This window comes from Myotis nattereri (genome assembly GCF_964212035.1).
Source record: "Myotis nattereri genome assembly, chromosome: 6".
Taxonomy (NCBI): Eukaryota; Metazoa; Chordata; class Mammalia; order Chiroptera; family Vespertilionidae; genus Myotis; species Myotis nattereri.
Window position 1 is genome coordinate 90,562,106 of NC_138081.1, and position 18,936 is coordinate 90,581,041.

The 18,936-nt window shown below is 48.4% G+C and overlaps 1 protein-coding gene across 1 annotated transcript in view; it reads left to right on the forward strand.

The window, feature by feature from the left end:
• Positions 1 to 9,047: 9,047 nt before the first annotated feature.
• PPP1R14C (protein phosphatase 1 regulatory inhibitor subunit 14C) overlaps positions 9,048 to 18,936 on the forward strand; it is a gene marked incomplete at its 5' end in the record, with an annotated part of 59,386 nt that continues 49,497 nt past the window's right edge. Inside the window, one exon of the mRNA XM_081093669.1 lies at positions 9,048 to 9,353. Coding sequence (XP_080949795.1) covers positions 9,048 to 9,353 — 306 coding nt within the window. The remainder of the gene's footprint in view (positions 9,354 to 18,936) is intronic.

An 18,936-nucleotide genomic window follows, 5' to 3' on the forward strand; every position in this document is an offset into this window, starting at 1 on the left:
GTTCACCTCCACCTATTGGGACTTGTCAATGGGAACAATGACTGGACCGTGTTGTGTGGCAAATGGGAGCAGGATCCCTATGGAGATGTTTTCTCACTGTTCTCCTCACATCCCTGAAGTCAGGATATGGTGTGGCCACAGACTCTTGGGGACATTGTTGGAACAATGGAGAGTCAGTCCTCTCTGCAATGTTCATGATTCCTTCACACATAACATCAGGCACCGTTCTAGGTACTTTATTCCCAGGAACTCATGTTCCCTCTGGACAGCCTGTGACACAAGCACTACTGATCATTTTACAGATGGAGAAATGGAGGCACAGAGAGGCTAAGTAACTTACAAAGCTCACATGGTGCCCAAGTGGCAGAGGCCAGGTTCAGTCAATGCAGTTGGGATCTCAGGTTCGTGCTGGAACCCATCACTGTACACTGGAGGCTCAAGCTGGAGGCTCTACCAACCGCTAATGGCCTTCTGATCTTATCCTCCAGGCACTCGGCCATTTCCTTAGGGCGCGTGGAGGTCAGTGGAGGTGCATCTTAATGTCCAGCATTCTTCTTCTTTAGTTTTTTTGTGGCACCTGCAGGAGAGTCACATGCATGCCCTATGCCAGCCATTTTGGGTCAACACTGTTTACGTGAACACTTAGTAACTTAGAAATGACAGAAAGAGAGTGCCAGGCAAGTAAATAACCAGCCTGGAGTGTGCCGTTAAGACTGAGGAGAGCCAGGGTTGGCACCTGCGGGCACTGTTCTGGCTGACAGCAGCAGTTTTCAAGTTCTGGGTTGCAATCCTTTAGTGGGCTGAAAATCAATTTAGTAGATTGTGAGCAGCATTCCTTAAAAATAATGAAATACAACAGAATAGAATAGCATGTGTCTGAGAGTATCACATGTAATCTGGGTAAGCTATGTGTGTGGATATATATTTGGGTCATGACTTAAAATGTATTTCTTACTGTGGTTTGGGGTAAAAAAATGTTTTAAAAATACTAAGCTAGAGCATCCTTTACTGTACTGACCATCCATGGCCAAAAATATACTCACTCTACTATTTTGTTCTCTATTGAGTTGATAAAGTTATATATTTGTGTACTTCCAATAGAAACATACTTGCATAGTGCATTGGCACTGAATGCAGTCTATGTGTGGACATACAGCTCAGACTAGAAATCCGCTTGGATTTGGGGAGTTTGTGGCAGGTAGATGGTGGTAGGGAGTCAAAGTGGGAGCTTCTGCAGGAGACAAAATCACCTGGGGAAAGCCTGTGAATGAGTAAAGGAGGAACTGAGGGAACAACCTATCTTTTCTAAATATATATATATATATATATATATATATATATATATATATATATATATATATCGAGAGAGGAAGGGAGAGGGATAGAGAGATAGAAACATCAATGATGAGACAGGACCATTGATCAGCTGACTCCTGCACTGCCCCCCCCCCCCCGCCCCCCGCACCTCCCCGCGACTGGGGATTAAGCCTGCAACCTGGGCATGTGCCCTGACTGAGGAATCAAACCAGTGACATCTTGGTTCCTGGGTCCATGCTCAACTGCTGAGCTACACTAGCTGAGTGGGAACCACCTACCTTTAAGGCAGGGATGTAGGAAAGGAGTACACACAACTCGCTGCCATGGAAGAAACAAAGAGGTGGGTGTTGGCAAGGGAGCCAAGAGAGGAGAGAGTCTGAAGAGGAGGGAGAGGTTAAAGATGGTCAAAGGTAGCAGGAGGTCAAGTTAGATAAGAGCTGAAAAGCACCTATGGATTGAGCAACATGGAGGTGGATGGTGACCTTGGTTGGTGCCTTCAGTCCAGTGGTGGTCGTTGGATGCAGAAGGTTGAGGGGTAAGAGGGGAAGACAGAGACATGGGCCAACGGGCAACTCTTCCCGAACATTTGGCAGTGAAGGGGGAAGGCAAGTGGCTACTTGCTAGAGAGGCTACTGTCCTCTCGAAGCAAATGACCCTGGTTTACAGAAAGTGACAATATTCCACAAGCTGAGTTCACAGGCAGGCCCAGGGATATTTAATCTTTCTTAGGAGAAATTACATGAAGCTACATTTCTATCCCCTTTGCTTTTCCTCATCTCTGAACAGTAGGGGAGAATTTCTTTCTTCCTTCCTTCCTTCCTTCCTTCCTTCCTTCCTTCCTTCCTTCCTTCCTTTCTTTCTTTCTTTCTTTCTTTCTTTCTTTCTTTCTTTCTTTCTTTCTTTCATATATTTTTATTGATTTCAGAGAGAAAGGGAGAGAGAGAGATAGAAACATCAATGATGAGAGAGAATCATTGATCGGCTGCCTCCTGCACGCCCCCCATTGGGGAATGAGCCTGCAACCCAGGCATGTGCCCTTGACTGGAATCAAACCAGGACCCTTCAGTCCGCAGGCCAGCACTCTATCCACTGAGCCAAACTAGCCAGGGCAGGGAGAATTTCTTTTAATTGCTGAGACAAAATTTTACAACTGTGACAATGACGGCGGTTGTTCTGGTTGCTTATACAAGTAATGGCTAAATTGATTTTGGAAGTAGGATTCCAAATTGTAGCACATAATACAATCAGAGGTCCAGAATTATGAGGAGGAAGAGAAAGAGAGAGGGTGAAACAGGAAAACCACCATTGCTGCTATCACTCCATAAAGAATATTGAAATAATGGACCATATTCTGAAAACTTAAAGTGCTCTGAGTAACTGATCAATCCCAAAGGACAGATTAAATTTCTTATACTTTGAGGAGGAAAACCAGATTTAAAATTACCTTTGATTTGTCCTTTTGCTTTATTGAATCTTTGAGGGAATTTGGATGTAGGCACCATGTCACCTACACTGTTACTCAAGGTAAGAATTCCATGCTGAGGTTTGTGGGCCTTGGGGCTGTAGTTATCACACTCTCAAAGTAGATTACCAGGTGTTGCATAATTATTGCAACACCTAGTGTGCAAGGAATAAGGAAATTTGCATCTGAGTATAAACATTTGTAGTTAATCCTTGTTTTCCTGGGGAGAGGAGAAAGCCCTGGGACCCCTGATTAAGTCACCTTGCATAACAAGCTATGGGCATAAAGATGGTTTTCAGAGGTGAAGGGCTTATATAATTCCTAAAATAAACTTTCCCCAAATGAGAGAGCAAGTAAAAAGAGCAGTTAAGAAAACACAAAGCTATGCAGAAAGGATATCGACAAAGGAACCTTCCTTAGGCTGCTCTCACATGGGTGGGTAATTGCCTTAAGGTAAAAGCTCATCCCCTGTGTTCTAGAATATTCTCAGACCATTCAATTCTCTAAAAACTATTCACTGTTTTTGATGAATCAGCATTTTGAAAAACTTGTCTATCTAGGTTAGAAATAAAAAAGCTTGCCGTGAACAAATATCTACATATCTATATCTGTCTTGTAGATGAGAAATATTGCAGTTTTTCCTGAATTTAAACAGTCATCCATGGGGGTCTCTAGCCTGAGAATAATTCCCTATTTCCAAATATTTTGAAACATAGAATTAAAAGTGTGTATGTGTGTATGGTGGGGGTGCAGACTATAGAGTTCACTCCAGATTTAAATTGTGTCCAGGATGGAGCAAGTGGATTTATAGGAAGAGGAACTCTCATGTTAGTTCGACTCCTAGTTGCCAGTCAAGGTGACTTATTTGGGCATCTGAAGATCAATGTACCTGTGCAGAGACTGAATCTTCACTGGCTATCCTATATAATAAAGAGATAATATGCAAATTGACCACCACACCAACACACAAGATGGCCGCCCCCATATGGTCAAAGATGGCCAGCAGGGAAGTGCAGTTGGGAGGGACCAGGCCTGTAGGGAAGGAAAGTTAGGGGCAATCAGGCCTGCAGTGGAGGGCAGTTAGGGGGGACCAGGCCTGCAGGGGAGGGCAGTTGGGGGGACTCAGGCCTGCACGGGAGGACAGTTAGGGGCAACCAGGCAGGAGAGGGCAGTTAGGGGTGACCAGGCTGGCAGGGGAAGGCAGTTAGGGGCAATTGGGCAGGCAGGTGAACAGTTAGGCATTGATCAAGCTGGCAGGGGAGTGGCTAGGGCGTGATCAGGCTGGCAGGCAGAAGCGGTTAGGGCAGGGGTGGGCAAACTTTTTGACTCGAGGGCCACAATGGGTTCTTAAACTGGACCGGAGGCCGGAATAAAAGGATGGATGGAGTGTTTGTGTGAACTAATATAAATTCAAAGTAAACATCATTACATAAAAGGGTACGGTCTTTTTTTTTTTAGTTTTATTCATTTCAAACGGGCCGGATCCTGCTCGCCAGCTGTAGTTTGCCCACGGCTGGGTTAGGGGCAATCAGGCAGGCAGGCAGGCAGGCGAGCGGTTGGGAGCCAGCAGTACTGGATTGCGAGAGGAATCCCAGATTGGAGAGGGTGTAGGCTGAGCTGAGGGACACACACACACACACACACACACACACACACACACACACCTGTGCATGAATTTTGTGCACCAGGCCTCTAGTTTTCCTATAAGATGCCTAAAACCCCAAATTTCTTCTTACTATCTCCTAGTACCTATCATTTTTGAAGTCATACATGAGAGCTGAGTTTTAAGCACAAAGGAAGAAGTATACTACGTAGCGAGAGAAAATTAACACAAGAATTTCTCAGGAAGAACTTAGTGAATTGTGATAAGTTCCTTGAAGTTTCTCTTGAATATATGTAGTTTCTTCTTCTTCTTTTTTTTTTTAATATTTTTTATTGATTAAGATATTACATATGTGTACCCTCTACCCCCCCTCTCCCCGCTCACCCCCTCACCCCCCCGTTGTCCGTGTCCATTGGTTAGGCCTATATGCTTGCATATAAGTCCTTTGGTTGATCTTTCCCCCTTGCCCCCACCCTCCCCTACCTTCCCTCCAAGGCCCGACAGTCCAATCAATGCCTCTCCGTCTCTGGATCAGTCCTTGTTCATCAGTTTATGTTGTTCATTATATTCCACAAATAAGTGAGATCTTGTGGTATTTATCCGCTCTCTAGTTCCATCCATGCTGTGGCAAATGGTAAGAGTTCCTTTTTCTTCTTCCTCTTCTTAAAGAATACCTTTCAGCATTTCATATAATGCTGGTTTGGTGGTGATGAACTCCTTTAGCTTTTTCTTATCCGTGAAGCTCTTTATCTGACCTTCCATTCTGAATGATAGCTTTGCTGGATAAAGTAATCTTGGTTGCAGGTTCTTGCTATTCATCTCTTTGAATATTTCTTGCCACTCTCTTCTGGCCTGCATGGTTTCTGTTGAGAAATCAGCTGACAGTCGGATGGGTACTCCCTTGTAGGTAACTGACTGTCTTTCTCTTGCTGCTTTTAAGATTCTCTCTTTATCTTTTGCTCTTGGCATTTTAATTATGATGTGTCTTGGTGTGGTCCTCTTTGGATTCCTTTTGTTTGGGGTTCTCTGCGCTTCCTGGACTTGTAAGTCCATTTCTTTCACCAGGTGGGGGAAGTTTTCTGTCATTATTTCTTCGAAAAGGTTTTCAATATCTTGCCCTCTCTCTCCTTCTGGTACCCCTATAATTCTGATGTTGGTACGCTTGAAGTTGTCCCAGAGGTTCCTTACACTATCTTCATATTTTTTGAATCTCTTTTCTTTTTTCTTTTTCGGTTGGGTATTTTTTGTTTCTTTGCATTTCAAATCTTTGACTTGATTCTTGGGATCCTCTTGTCTGCTGTTGGAGCTCTGTAAAGTATTCTTTATTTCAGTCAGTGTATGCATAATTTCTAGTTGGTCCTTTTTCATGACCTCCATGGTCTCCCCATACTCCTTGAGGGATTCATTAAATTTATCGGCGGTTTCCATAAAATTCTTGACAAACCTTATAAACGTGGCCTTGAACTCTATATCCAGTCGTCTGGCCTCCTCCGTTTCTGCCAATTGTGACCTGTTTCTTTGTCTCCGCATTTTGGCTGCTTCCCTGTGTTGATAGAGTGGCCTGCGCGCCAGGTGTCCTGTAGGGCCCAGTGGCTCAGCCTCCCCAGTTACCTGGGGTGGACACTCTTGGTGCACTCTTGGTGCCTTGGTTGTTGTAGGATCACTGGGAGGAATTGACCTCCAGGCCAATTGGCTGTGGGAAGCAGCTGTGTCTGAAGTGGGAGAATGGTCCCCCTCTGACCACTGGGTACAGTGGCTCCTGGATCTAAGGAGGTGCTAATTCAGCCCCTGCCTGAGGCCACACAGCAGGAACTACGAAGAGGCTCAGCTGTGAAGCAATGCAAGCCGCTGCGGGGCCTTGGGCCTTCTCTTGGAAGTTCCGGGTCTGGCTGGCCCGGCTGCAGTTAGGTAATTATCAGGTTGCAAAGTTCTGGGGCATTCACATGCAAAAGCCTCTGCCGCAGCCCGGGTGGGGCGGGGTCTCAGGGAGTCAAAAGGGCGGGGAAAGAAGCTATGGCTGATTCTCCGCGCCCGGAGTCGCACGTCTCAGTGTCCCGGCAATGGCTGCAAGCACCTCTGAGGGAAATCTGCCCCCAAGTTCGCCCGCTGCCGCCTGAGAGAGCAGCCTCTCCCCGTATGAGACCTGGGTCCCCAGAGACTTCCCGGAGCCGGAGATCAGAGCAGTCGGGAGCTTGTGATTCAAAAAGACAGCCGCGTCCTCAGGTGCCACCCCCTTTCCGCGCGCGCGCGCGCGCGAGCCGCCGCGTACCTCTGCACTCAGCCTCCGCAGCTCCTCTGGCTCTCAGCGTGCTTTTCTTTTCTTCTAGTTGTAGAAATTACACTCAGCCAGCCTTCCTGTTGTTTTGGACGATGTTTGCTCCGTCCTTTGGGCTAATTTTCAATTGTTGTGTGGGGCGACTATTTCCCGGTGTTTATCTATGCCACCATCTTAGTTTCTCCTGTAGTTTCTTCTTCATTAACTAAAATGATGGCTGTTTTTGTTTTGATTGACATTCTCCTGGTTGGTTCAGCTGGTGAAAGCTGGTTCCAGCTAACTTGGATACTTGCCACATGTCCAGAGAGAGAGACACGCTTATCCTGTGTGGGGAGATTTCATTTCGGGGCCTTCCCACCTCCTCCTCCTGCCCCACAGAGTCCCTTTTTGTTGAGGCGCTCACCCTCTTGGCTGTGTGTTCAGGGTTTAAAATGATCTAGATGCCTCTGGCAGGTGAGGGCAGAGGTGATGTGGAGATTGGTAATCCACCTTTAGGGCCCAATCACAGTAGTTGTGTCTCCCCTGTCCCTGAAAGGGTGGGTAGGAAAGCCACCTTGTGATGGACAGCTGGCCTCTTCCAGGGGGCGGAGATCTTTTAGCCTTGACCCCCTCTATTATGACCCGCACCCACCACCCTATTCCACACCATTCTCACTAGATCCGTTGCTTTCACTGTTTCAGGCCTGTCCCGTCCTGATGGGGAGCTTCAGGCATGAAACAATTTGGGAAATTCCCTACTTAGGCTCTTGCTGGAAAACCCCAAACGGAAGACACAGAGCCGATCATAAATCTGGGAAGAGCAGACCTGGGCACTGTTGACGAAGAGCCAGAAGAGCCAGGAGAAAGTTGCTGGTCGCTTCTTTTGTTTTGGGGCCTTTACCGCTGTTGGTCTACAATAGTTGGCAAACTCATTAGTCAACAGAGCCACATATCAACAGTGCGACGACTGAAATTTCTTTGGAGAGCCAATTTTTTTAAACTTAAACTATATAGGTAGGGACATTGTTATTAACTTAATTAGGGTACTCCTAAGACTTAGGAAGAGCCACACGCAAGGGGCCAAAATGCCGCATGTGGCTTGTGAGCCACTGTTTGCTGACCACGGGTCTAGGATCACAGAGCCTTCACCATAGGGAGTGTCCAGAGTAAAATGACTGGTTTACCTGTTTTATCTCTGAGAAACTTCTTTGTGTAGCTGCCAGTAACCTTTACCAGCTTTAAAAAAAATCATAAAAGCTCCTTACTGTATTTGAGCATCTTTGTGGCTTCTTTCAGTTGCCTGAACAGAAATGTAATGTTATGTTCAACAGAAATATATTTAGTGTCTCCTATAATTTTACACACACACACACACACACACACACACACCAAGCATACACACGCAGTTTTCTGTTTATAATTTCCTTCCCCATCTCTTTGCCCTAAACCTTATAATAATAAGCTCATTCATCCCCAACGCCACTTGGCTGCATGATGTTTTTAAAGTGGTTAGTCCTGCAGTGCTTTCCCCAGGTAAAAAGAGGTTGTTTGGAAATGGTATTGAGAAAGAAGCAAGCTGGCTCTGCAGTAAGACGTGTAAGACCAGTAAACCGGCCCTGACTCTTAGAGAAATGCTCGCTGTCTGGACGTCCCCAGCCCCTTAGCCCAAGGGACAGCACGCCTGCTGCCCTTTAGATACAGAGATAGTCCAATGCTCGACCTATGAACAAGCAGGCAGTTGGGAGGGAAAACTGGTCTGAAGAGTTCTCAGGCGTGGCGATCGCCCGATTGCACAAACATCGCCTCCTTGATTTTTGTCATCGTCTGGGAGAAGAAGAGGCATGAACAGGAATGTGTGTTTGGAGCGGCGGGGTGGGGCTGGCCGCGGAGGAGACGGAGAAAGAAGAAAACCCTCGTGGGGAACCTGCGGCGCGGTTCCTTTCCCTGTCCCCTTCCTGGCGACCCCCTGGCCAGGGCCCAGGCCTTGGGAAGCGGGTCCACGGGGACGCGCGATTCTCGCCTCCGGGAGAAGAGGACGCGGTCGCCCGCGCTGAGGATCATCCCTGGCACGAGACCCGCGCCTGTCCTCTCGGTGTCTACACAACGGCCACCGCGCGTCTACGAGCCACATTCCCGCTTCTGCGCGCAACTCCCACGCCCGGGCCCCCAGCCCGCCGGGCGCCAGATCCGCCTCCTGGGCTGGACCCAGAGGGTCCTGGGCGGCGTCTTTAAGGCTGCGGTCCCCGCCCTCCCTCCTCCCCGCCCTCGTGGTGTAGCCGCGGCTCCTCCGACCTCCCCGAGAGCCCGGCAGCCAGGCGCGCGCGGCGCGGAGCAGGTGCGGCGAGCCCCTCGCATGCCGCGGCCCGGCCCGCCCCTCCTCCCGGCCGCACTCGGCTCCGGCGCGCGGGGACATGTCGTTGGCGACGGGCAGCAGCGAGGCAGCCGGTGGGGCTGGTGGGGGCGGCGCGCGGGTTTTCTTCCAGAGCCCCCGGGGCGGCGCGGCCGGCAGCCCGGGCTCCAGCGGCGGCGCGGGCTCCTCCCGGGAGGACTCGGCGCCCGTGGCCCCCGCGGCCGGGCAGGTTCAGCAGCAGCAGCAGCAGCAGCGGCGCCACCAGCAGGGAAAAGTGACAGTGAAATACGATCGCAAGGAGCTCCGGAAGCGGCTGGTGCTGGAGGAGTGGATCGTGGAGCAGCTGGGACGGCTGTACGGCTGCGAGGTACCTGGACACCGGGCCTGGAGGGTGGGGGCCTCCCTCTCTCCATGTGCGCACCCAGGAATTCTCCAGGGCCGGGCGCGCACGGTCCTGGCTCCCCCAGGACCCAGCGCTGGGGCGGGGCGCGGCGCATTCTCGACCCAGGGTGCCCTCTGGCCCCGGGGAGCCGCGAGTGGGACGCCTCTGACTGGGTTCAGCCTCTGGGTGCCCCGGAGAGCTGCAGCCCCCCTTGCTGGCTCCAGATGTAAATTGTGTCCAGGATGGAGAACCAGACTTAAAATTGGTGACGGTGTGTGACGGTGTGGGGTTGGGTCTTGTTAAGCATATTGCATTTCTGCATCTCCAGGGGCTCACCCCAGCTGCGCTTAACCCCCCGGGAGAACAGAACTCGCTCCTGGGATCCTGGTAATCCTGATTTTCGTGGAGAGGGAACCGAAAGGAGAGGTTCTGGGGATCTCAGAGGCCCCCTCTGCTCCTGAAATTCTACATCCAAATCAGGAGAGGAACGCGTTCCCTCTCCCAGCTCCCCGCCCCGCCCAGCCTGTTCCCATAATTAATCCTTTCATTGCCCAAAGCTGCACACCTTGAGCTTTGTGGAAGCGGCTTTCTTGCTTCCAAGCCGAGCTCAGCTGCTCCTGTTGATGGTGCAGAATGAAAGCCTCGGGCGACCTCCCTGGAAGGACGCCTGGGTGGACGGAAGGTAGCTCAGCGCTGGTCAGGTCTCTGTGACCTCCCACAGCTCAGGGGCACAGGCTACGCGCCACTCCGCCCGACGTGTTTACATTTGATGCCAGGAGGAATATTTAGAGCGAGCTGTGACAAAGGTAGGCTAGGAAAAGGACCAAGGCCAGTATGATCTCTCCTCAGTCTTTAATAACAGTAATTTAAAATGAAGCCGTCTACTTCTCCTGCGGGAGTGGAATTTGGGAAGGGTGGAAGAGGACTAATAATTTAGGACATGGCGTCTAAGTTGAAGCTAGGTCTGTGTCCTTACAACTGTTAACGCTCTTCAGTAACAATGAAAGCCAGATGGACTCCCTGGCTTTTCCATTGGTTTGGGGAAAACTAGAGTTTCACACCTTTTGTGGCCAATTGTGAATACATATCCTCCTTCACATTCTCATCACACAAGGAAACAGCATTCTCATTATGGACTACCGCTGAATGGTTATGATATAATGAAGCTTGACTATCTGACTCATGGGCTTGTAAAATATATTGTTTTTCCAGCCCAGCTCCTATAAAAAGCCATTTTAATGTCATGAATAAAAACTGGCCGACGTCGGAAGTGTTCATGTTCTTCTTAAGTAGGAAGCTGGCAAAACTCTCCAAAGGAACAATATATATGATTTGGATGGGGCTACTGCATGCTCTGTCTTGCCTCTGTAGAATCCAATTAATTTTCATTTATTAGTTTCATACAGGCCTTTATACTCCATTTTGAATTTGAAAGATTTGAGTTCATAGAAAAACTGTTGTTGAAATTAACAATGCTTTGGCAATGTTCCTTTTATGGGAGACTGACTGGATGGAGCTTGGGCAACTCGAGAGAGTTCCAGATTCTCAGTAGGTTGCCAATTCATATGTTTTAAAAACTCTTCAGAATAACTGGGGGGAAAATGGAGGATTGATTGTTCACTTTATTGAACATGTGGGTATATTTTTTAAAGGGTAAATATGACCTTGAATCTTTTCTTTGTATTTCTTCTTCTCTCATTTTAGACCAACATATAGCAAAGAGCTTTAATTTGAAAGATAGGTTTTGTGGTGAAATGATACAAGGTGCTATATGCTGCCCCCCTGTCATTAAAATGTGGCAAGCACTTCTCTTCCATTTGTGTGTTCTGTCGTTTTGGAGGGAAGGAAGATAAATCATTGAGAAGGTTGTTGGCAATTTGTAATTACTATGCTGATGGCACGCCTCATTTAATAATCGAAAGCACGTGGACAAATAATTAGCCAAAGAAAGGATTGTCTTCTTCCATCTAGCTCTCCACTGGTAGGCTCTCTCTCAGCCTCATTTCTCTGGCCTGGTAGCCTTTCCTTGCTGGCAGCTTCAAGTAGTTCAGCCTGTGACATGTACATGGAGAAGGACCTACCCTGGCTGAAAGCTCTGAATCTCAAGAATACGAAGGTTAGGAAATGCCCTCGTTTAACACTTAAAGTTGGTAATTTTTTCAAATATTTATCACATGAAATTGACACAGAAAGCCAATTTGCCTGAGCTAACAGCTAAGTTGAGGGTGGGGTGCGGGGAGAGGGGTTTGAACACGTATTTAATTTCAGAAGAACTTTTAAGAGGCAGGTCAGCAGTTAGATGACTTGTCCTTCACAGAGTAGAAAATAATGATCTTTTGGAGCAGCATAAAGCATGAGATTTAACATTAGAAAAGAGTGGGAAGGAAGAAATACACTTCCTGGCTGTGGTCTTATCTAAAAGTTTGCACTGCGATCAGTTTTGTATGGAGAATAATATAAAGGCAGGATGTGAGGAGAGCTTATTAGGTACCAGGTGCTGTTCTAGGCACTTTGTAGGCACTCATTCACTTAGTCTTTACAACAACCCTGTGAAGAGGGTGCTGCTAGTATCTCTATCCTACAGATGAGGAAACGGAGACAGAAAGATTAAGAGGCTTTCCCAGCTCACATAGCTGGTGAATGGCAGGGGTGGGGATGGGAGTGGAGTCCAGGCCTGCCTGAAAGTTGGCAGGGTCTCATGCAAGAGAACAGACGGAGGCCCTCATAGCACACATCTAAATATTTTAAAGTTATAAATGAAGTCAACAAAGGAGCATTTATCTACCTGCCTTGACAACAATAGCTTCAGAATGGCCTGGAGGGTTAGGTTTGGATTTGGAATTCTCAGGCTTCCCAGAGCTCAGAGCTGGAATGCAGTTGGGGAGAATCTTCCCTGGACCCGGGGTCCGCCTCCCTTTGCATTTCTAAAATGCTTAGTTATTGTATTTACATTCATTTTCCATTTCATCTCCTTGTACAGTTTCCTCCTAGGAATTTGGTTGTAATGGGACTGTTAGGTTAAGTCTATATCCACAGTTAAGGCTTCTGGTTTAAGACATTTTCCTATCTCTTCCAAACCCTGTCTGGTTTTAAGAGCATTTGAAATCTGGCATAGCATCTCCATGGACACATATTGCAAGATGACTGACTGGACAAGTCCTATCAGTTTTTCCATCTTTCCCAACATCTAGATAACATCCGCATTCTCTGTTGTGCAATTCCATTTGCTTTGGAAATAAAAGCCTGTTGTTCATCTCAAAATGCCGGGGGGAAGCCTCACCATAAACAGGTTTGTGCATCGAGGGTTTTCCTGAGTTTTACCCGGACTGTCCATTTCGGAGGCCTTTCTCTTTGCTGAAGTGGCTGTATTTTAAAAAGTGGTTTCTGGCACATTACACCTTTCCTTCCTCCCCGACTCCCTACCATCCTCTGGCTGTAAATCAGTTTTTTTGATGGTGACTCATAGAAAGAAATACCCTTTGGATTGCTGCCTGATATACACACACAGACGCGCGATGTATGAGCAGAGCCACCAGCACCCCCTCATGTTACTATGTGCGCCAAAGAAAAAATTACAAAGGATATAAGATGTGACTTCATTAATGCTTAAATCTGATGTTCTGTTCTATTTCATTTCCCAAAGTTGTTGGTTGTGACCCTCTAGATTGATCTCATAACACATTTCTGGACCGTGGGTTGTAGTTTAAAAAAATACTGTAAGGTACAGCATAGGGCAGCGGTTCTCAACCTGTGGGTCGCGACCCTTTGGGGGTCGAATGACCCTTTCACAGGGGTCGCCTAAGACCATCTGAAAACACATATATAATTACATATTGTTTTTGTGATCAATCACTATGCTTTTATTATGTTCAATTTGTAACAATGAAATTGGGGTTCACCACAACATGAGGAACTGTATTAAAGGGTCGCGGCCATTAGGAAGGTTGAGAACCACTGGCATAGGGAATATAGTCAGTAATATTCTAATAAGTAGGCATGGCGCTGGATGGGTACAGGATTTATTGGGTGATCACTTGTTAATTTATGTCTGGTTACCAAAACTAACATAATGATGTGTGTCAACTGTAATTGAAAAAAAAATGATAAAAAATACTACTTCAAAAGGGAAAAGTCTAAACATCCTATCTAATAAAAGAGAAACATGGTAATTGGCATACGACCGCTACCCTTCCCATTGGCTAATCAGCGAGATATGCAAATTAACTGTCAGCCAAGCTGGCGGCCGGCAGCCAGGCAGCTTGACACTAACATGAGGCTTGCTTGCTTCAGTGACGGAGGACTCCAACATTCTCCGCCTGCTGCTGCAGGCCTCTAAGCTGGCAGTTTGAAACATAGTTACAAAAATAGAAGCTAAGCAAAACCCCAGAAACCAGCTTTCAGCTAGCGGGGATCTCAGACCTGGAGTTGATACAGAGTTTCGATTGTAGAACCTAAACAAACCAGATACCTGCTTTCAGGAGCTGAGGCCTAAGAGCTGGAGCCTCAGAGCTAAAGCTGGCTCAGAATAAAAAAAAAAAGAAAGAAAAAAAGGAGCAGTTGGGAGCTTCAGTCCCAGCCTGAAAACAGCCCCCAGCCCCTCACCCAGACTGGCCAGGCACCCCAGTGGGGACCCCCACTCTGAAGGGTGTGTGACCAGCTGCAAACAGCCATCATCCCCTCATCCAAGCTGGCCAGGCACCCCAGTGGGGACCCCCACCCTGATCCGGGACACCCTTCAGGGCAAACCAGCCAGCCCCCACCCATGCACCAGGCCTCTATTCTGTATAGTAAAAGGGTAATATGCCTCCCAGCACCGGGATCAGTGGAGCCGCGAGGTCTCCCGGCACCGGGATCAGCATGACAGGGGGCAGCGCCCAAACCCCCTGATCACCCTGTGGCTCTGTGTGTGACAGGGGGCAGGGTGACAACCTCCCTATCGGCCCTGCTCTGTTCCTGACAGGGGAAGGCGCCCCAAATCCCTGATCGGCCCTGCTCTGTGCCTGATAGGGGGGTGCTCCCCAACCTCCTGATTGCCCTGCGGCTCTGTGGTTGATAGAGGGCAGCGCCCCAATCCCCCTCCCCCACGGGCCCTTCTTGTGTGTGATGGGGTAGAGCCATAACCTCCCCATCGGCCCTGCCCTGAGTGTGACAGTGGCAGCGCCCCAACCCCCTGATCGGCCCTGCTCTATGGGTGATAGAGGGCGGCGCCCTAACCCCCTGATCGGCCCTGCTCTGTGCATGACAGGGGGGAGCTCCCCAACCCACTGATGGGCCCTGCTCTGTGCATGACAGGGGGGAGCTCCCCAACCCCCTGATGGGCCCTGCTCTGTGCATGACAGGGGGGAGCTCCCCAACCCTGATCGGCCCTGCTCTGTGCGTGACAGGGGGTGGCGCCACAACCTCCCCATTGACCCTGCCTTGAGTGTGACAGGGGGCGGTGCCCCAACCCCCCAATCGGCCCTACCCTGAGCGTGACTGAGGGTGGCATCGCAACCTCCCGATCTGCCCTGCTCTGTGCATGACAGGGGGCAGCGCCCCAACTCCCCAATCGGCCCTGCTCTGAGCCCAACCAGGGCCTGCACCTAGGGATTAGGCCTGCCCTCTGCCACATGGGAGCAGGCCTAAGCCAGCAGGTCGTTATCTCCCGAGGGGTCCCAGACTGCAAGAGGGCACAGGCCAGGCTGAGGGACCCCCCCTTCTCCCCGAGTGCACAAATTTTTGTGCACCGGGCCTCTAGTATGTAATAAAATTAGCTGACATTTATTGAGTGCTTTCTATGTAACAGGCATGATTTGTGTAATCCAAGTAACAACCTCTCATATTCCATTTTATGGATGTGGAAATTGAGGCACAGAGAAGTCTGGAAGTTGCTCCGGGGCCCTCCGGTGGGACTTGGCCGAGCAGGGATGTGCCTGGAAAGTCGGATGGCATGTTAGCCACTGCACTGTACTGCTTCCTGAGGGAGGACAGTGGGTCCCTTCTGTGAACCCCGTCTTTCACCCACCCTCCAGGTGTGATGGTTGGAACTTCTAAGCTGACCGACAGTGCCTGTGTGGGGATACCACTGTCAGCGGGTGTGTTCTGTGCCTGCATCAGGACTCTTGCTTGAAGTTCAGGTCCTTGCTTTGTATGTAGATCCGTTGCTACAACATCAAATTAGCCTGCTGTGCTGCTTTGTGAGTCCCTCTGCTGGAGGTAGAAACTGCTGCTTAGAATTTGGCTTGTGAATTCTTTGGTGAAACACCATTTGTGTATTTGAGAATGAATAGCATTTTAAACAGAACTGCTTTTAAAAAATCTCCATAAAGTCAATCTGTAAAATATTAAGGAATAAATTAAACATGTTAAAAGTCTATGAATAGCCCTAGCTGGTTTGGCTGAATGGATAGAGCGTCGGCCTGCGGACCAAAGGGTTCTGGGTTCGATTCCGGTCAAGGACATGTACCTTGGTTGCAGGCTTCTCCCCAGCCTGGGCCCTGGTCAGGGTGCATTCAGGAGGCAACCAATCGATGTGTTTCTCTCACATCGATGTTTCTCTCTTTCCCTTTCTCTTCCATTCTCCCTAAAAATCAAAGGTAAAATATCCTTGGGTGAGGATTAATGAAAGAAGTCTATGAATAAAAGAATTCTAAGTTGCCAAAGGAAGAAAGGAAAACTGTACTTAGCACATTTCCGCTTGAAACAATGGTTACAGGAACTTGATGTGGAGCTATGGTTGAAAGAATAAATGCTTTGAAGCTGGATAAGCCTGAAGTTACCTCAGGCCCCAGCATTTATTTATTTATTTATTATTTTAAAATATAATCTTATTGATTTCAGAGAGGAAGGAAGAGGGAGAAAGAGATAAAAACATCAATGATGAGAGAGAACCATTGATCGGCTGCCTCCTACACGCCCCACACTGAGGATTGAGCCCGCAACCCGGGCAGGTTCCCCAACTGGGAATTGAACTGAGACCTCCTGGTTCCTAAGTTGACGCTCAACCACTGAGCCTCACAGGCTGGGCAGGCCCCAGCCTTTAGTGGTAGTTAGAGATGAGACAGGTCTTTAACCTCTCGGGGCCTCGCTTTCTCCCTATATTTAAGGGAATCATCCTGGCCTCTTTGTAGGGTTGCCATGAGGACTGAATGGGTAAGACACAGAACCTGGTAGCTGGAACATAGTAGGTGCCCAGTCATTGTTGTAATTTGAACCACCCCCAGCCACTAACTGCTGGTTATTCTCTATGATGTGGGGAGAGGGCGGGGGGGGGGGGGGGGGTTGGGGGGGAAGAAAACAGGCATCCACATCTACCTGGTGATAGAATTTGGAGAAGGATGTGTGGGTACTTTGGGGTCAGAGATGGTGTGTCTATGAATTGTCAGCGGTTGCCAACCGGACCATCGGTGGTCCGTGCGGTCTGAAAGGTTAGCGACTGCTGCTCTATATTATTTCCCTTTTTCCTAGAGCCTTCCTCATTCAGAAAGTTCCTGTGGTTTGCGAGGTATATATGTGTAGAGAAATTAGACTTCAACAATTCGAAGGCGGGGTCTGTCTTAATTTTCTTTGTCTATGGCCCTACTAGAGAACAGTTCTTCAACCATGAAGCATTTGTTTGAATGAATGAAAAAGGGTCAGTTCTCAGAAAATCTTTGAAAAGCCACCGGTGTTTTAATATTGAATTAGTGGGTGGTGTTTCTTCGTCATAGTCATGGCTAAGAAACAAAACCGATCCATGATTTTGTTACAATAATCCATATCATGCTCTTGCATCCCTACTGTTTCATGTCAGCATTGTTGGAAAATATACCTTCCTTCATTGACTTATTTGCTCCAAGCAGGAATTTAAAAATAGCAGTGGCAGCTAATTGATTTTTAAGCTTAGATTGAGAGCATTCTTTTGAAAATTTGACCTTCCCGGAGTCCCCCGTCCACTCTCTTTCTTTTTCTTCGCTTCTACTGGGTCCCCTGCCACACTAGTTCTGCCTGCTGCTCTCACCTCTGTGTGTTCACATCCAGTGTCTTCTGTTTTTCTTCCAGCTTTGACACAACCTGGCTGCCTGTGGCACCCCTGGCCTAGCTCATAGCTCTCCTCAAAGAAGCCACATCTTTGTAAATCAGCGGTTCTCAACCTGTGGGTCGCGACCCTTTGGGGGTCGAATGACCCTTTCACAGGGGTCGCCTAAGACCATCAGAAAACACATATATAATTACATATTGTTTTTGTGATTAATCACTATGCTTTAATTATGTTCAATTTGTAACAATGAAATTGGGGTTCACCACAACATGAGGAACTGTATTAAAGGGTCGTGGCATTAGGAAGGTTGAGAACCACTGTTCTAGATGGAGGGAAGGACGAAGACTGAATTGTTCTGTTCTCCATGGGGTGTGTGCATGATTTCATTCTGTAGTTTACTCTGTTCAGTCTCCTTTCCTTGCACTTGGCTGTTTCAAACCTTCACCTGTCTTTTCAAGACGCCTTCGCTCCATCTCTCTTCCCTTCAGAGTCCTTGCAGCCTCCTGTTCAAGCCGGTCCAGCACCCTCCCAGCTCTTCCTTCCCTTCTTACCCTCCTCTCTTGGCTGCGTTTTCAACCTCCCCCTTGCTCCCAGCACATACACAAGGTGAAGTCTTTCACTTGGGTTAACAACTACCCCCCGCCCGGCCCCGCCTCTCAATCCTGTATCTTCTCTGGTTGCCACCCTATCTTTCTCTCTCCCTTATTTTTCCAGATCTTTCTCCACCCACAGTCTGATGTCAGCTCCCACCACGGCCTCCCTGAGGACTTGTGGTTTCTCAGTCCAGTAGGCTTGCTTGGGTCTTACTTTACGTGGCCTTCTGTGCCGCTGGGTGCCCACCACCATTTCCTCTAGAAGGCCTTCTCGTCCTGTTTCTTAGCTCCTCTTGCAAACTCCTTCCTGGGTGTCCTTTCTCTGCCCGCTTCCTCACTGCTGATGTCACACAGGGTCTGCCTCTGGGCCCCAGCCCTGTCTTCTCTGCTTTTTTTCACCCCTGCACGCTCTTTCTGGGTGCTAGGAATATTCCCGTGACTGCAGTTGCAGTCCATATGCCAACAACTCTTCGACCTACATTTTTAGCCCAGATCTGTTTTCTGAGCACCAGACATATTCAGAGAGTTTTGAAATGGACAACTCCACTCAGATGCTCCATAGCAACCTCATATTTAACTCGTCTGAAAGTGAGTTTATCATCTTCCTCTGCTGACCTACTCCTCTCTCTCAGTTCTCTCACATGTTGCCATCCACAGATGTCCCAGCCAAAGACTGCGCTGGCATCCTCTCTCGCCTCTCCCTGGCCCGCCACACCCAGTGGTCACGAAGTCTTGTTCATGCTTGCTCCTTATGGCTCTGGAGACTAATTCCTTTGTCTCCCAGCCACCGCTTTGGCCCAGCAACTTATAATTTCTCTCCTGTATTATAGCAATAGACATTTCAGTCTTGTTTCCCTCAAATTACTGCTAGTACTATAGTACTGCTGCTATTACCAGTCCTCTGTGCTTGCTGTGATTATTACTACTATTTCTGCCACTAGTGCAGCTCTGTGAGGGCCAGGTGATTTATCCGTCT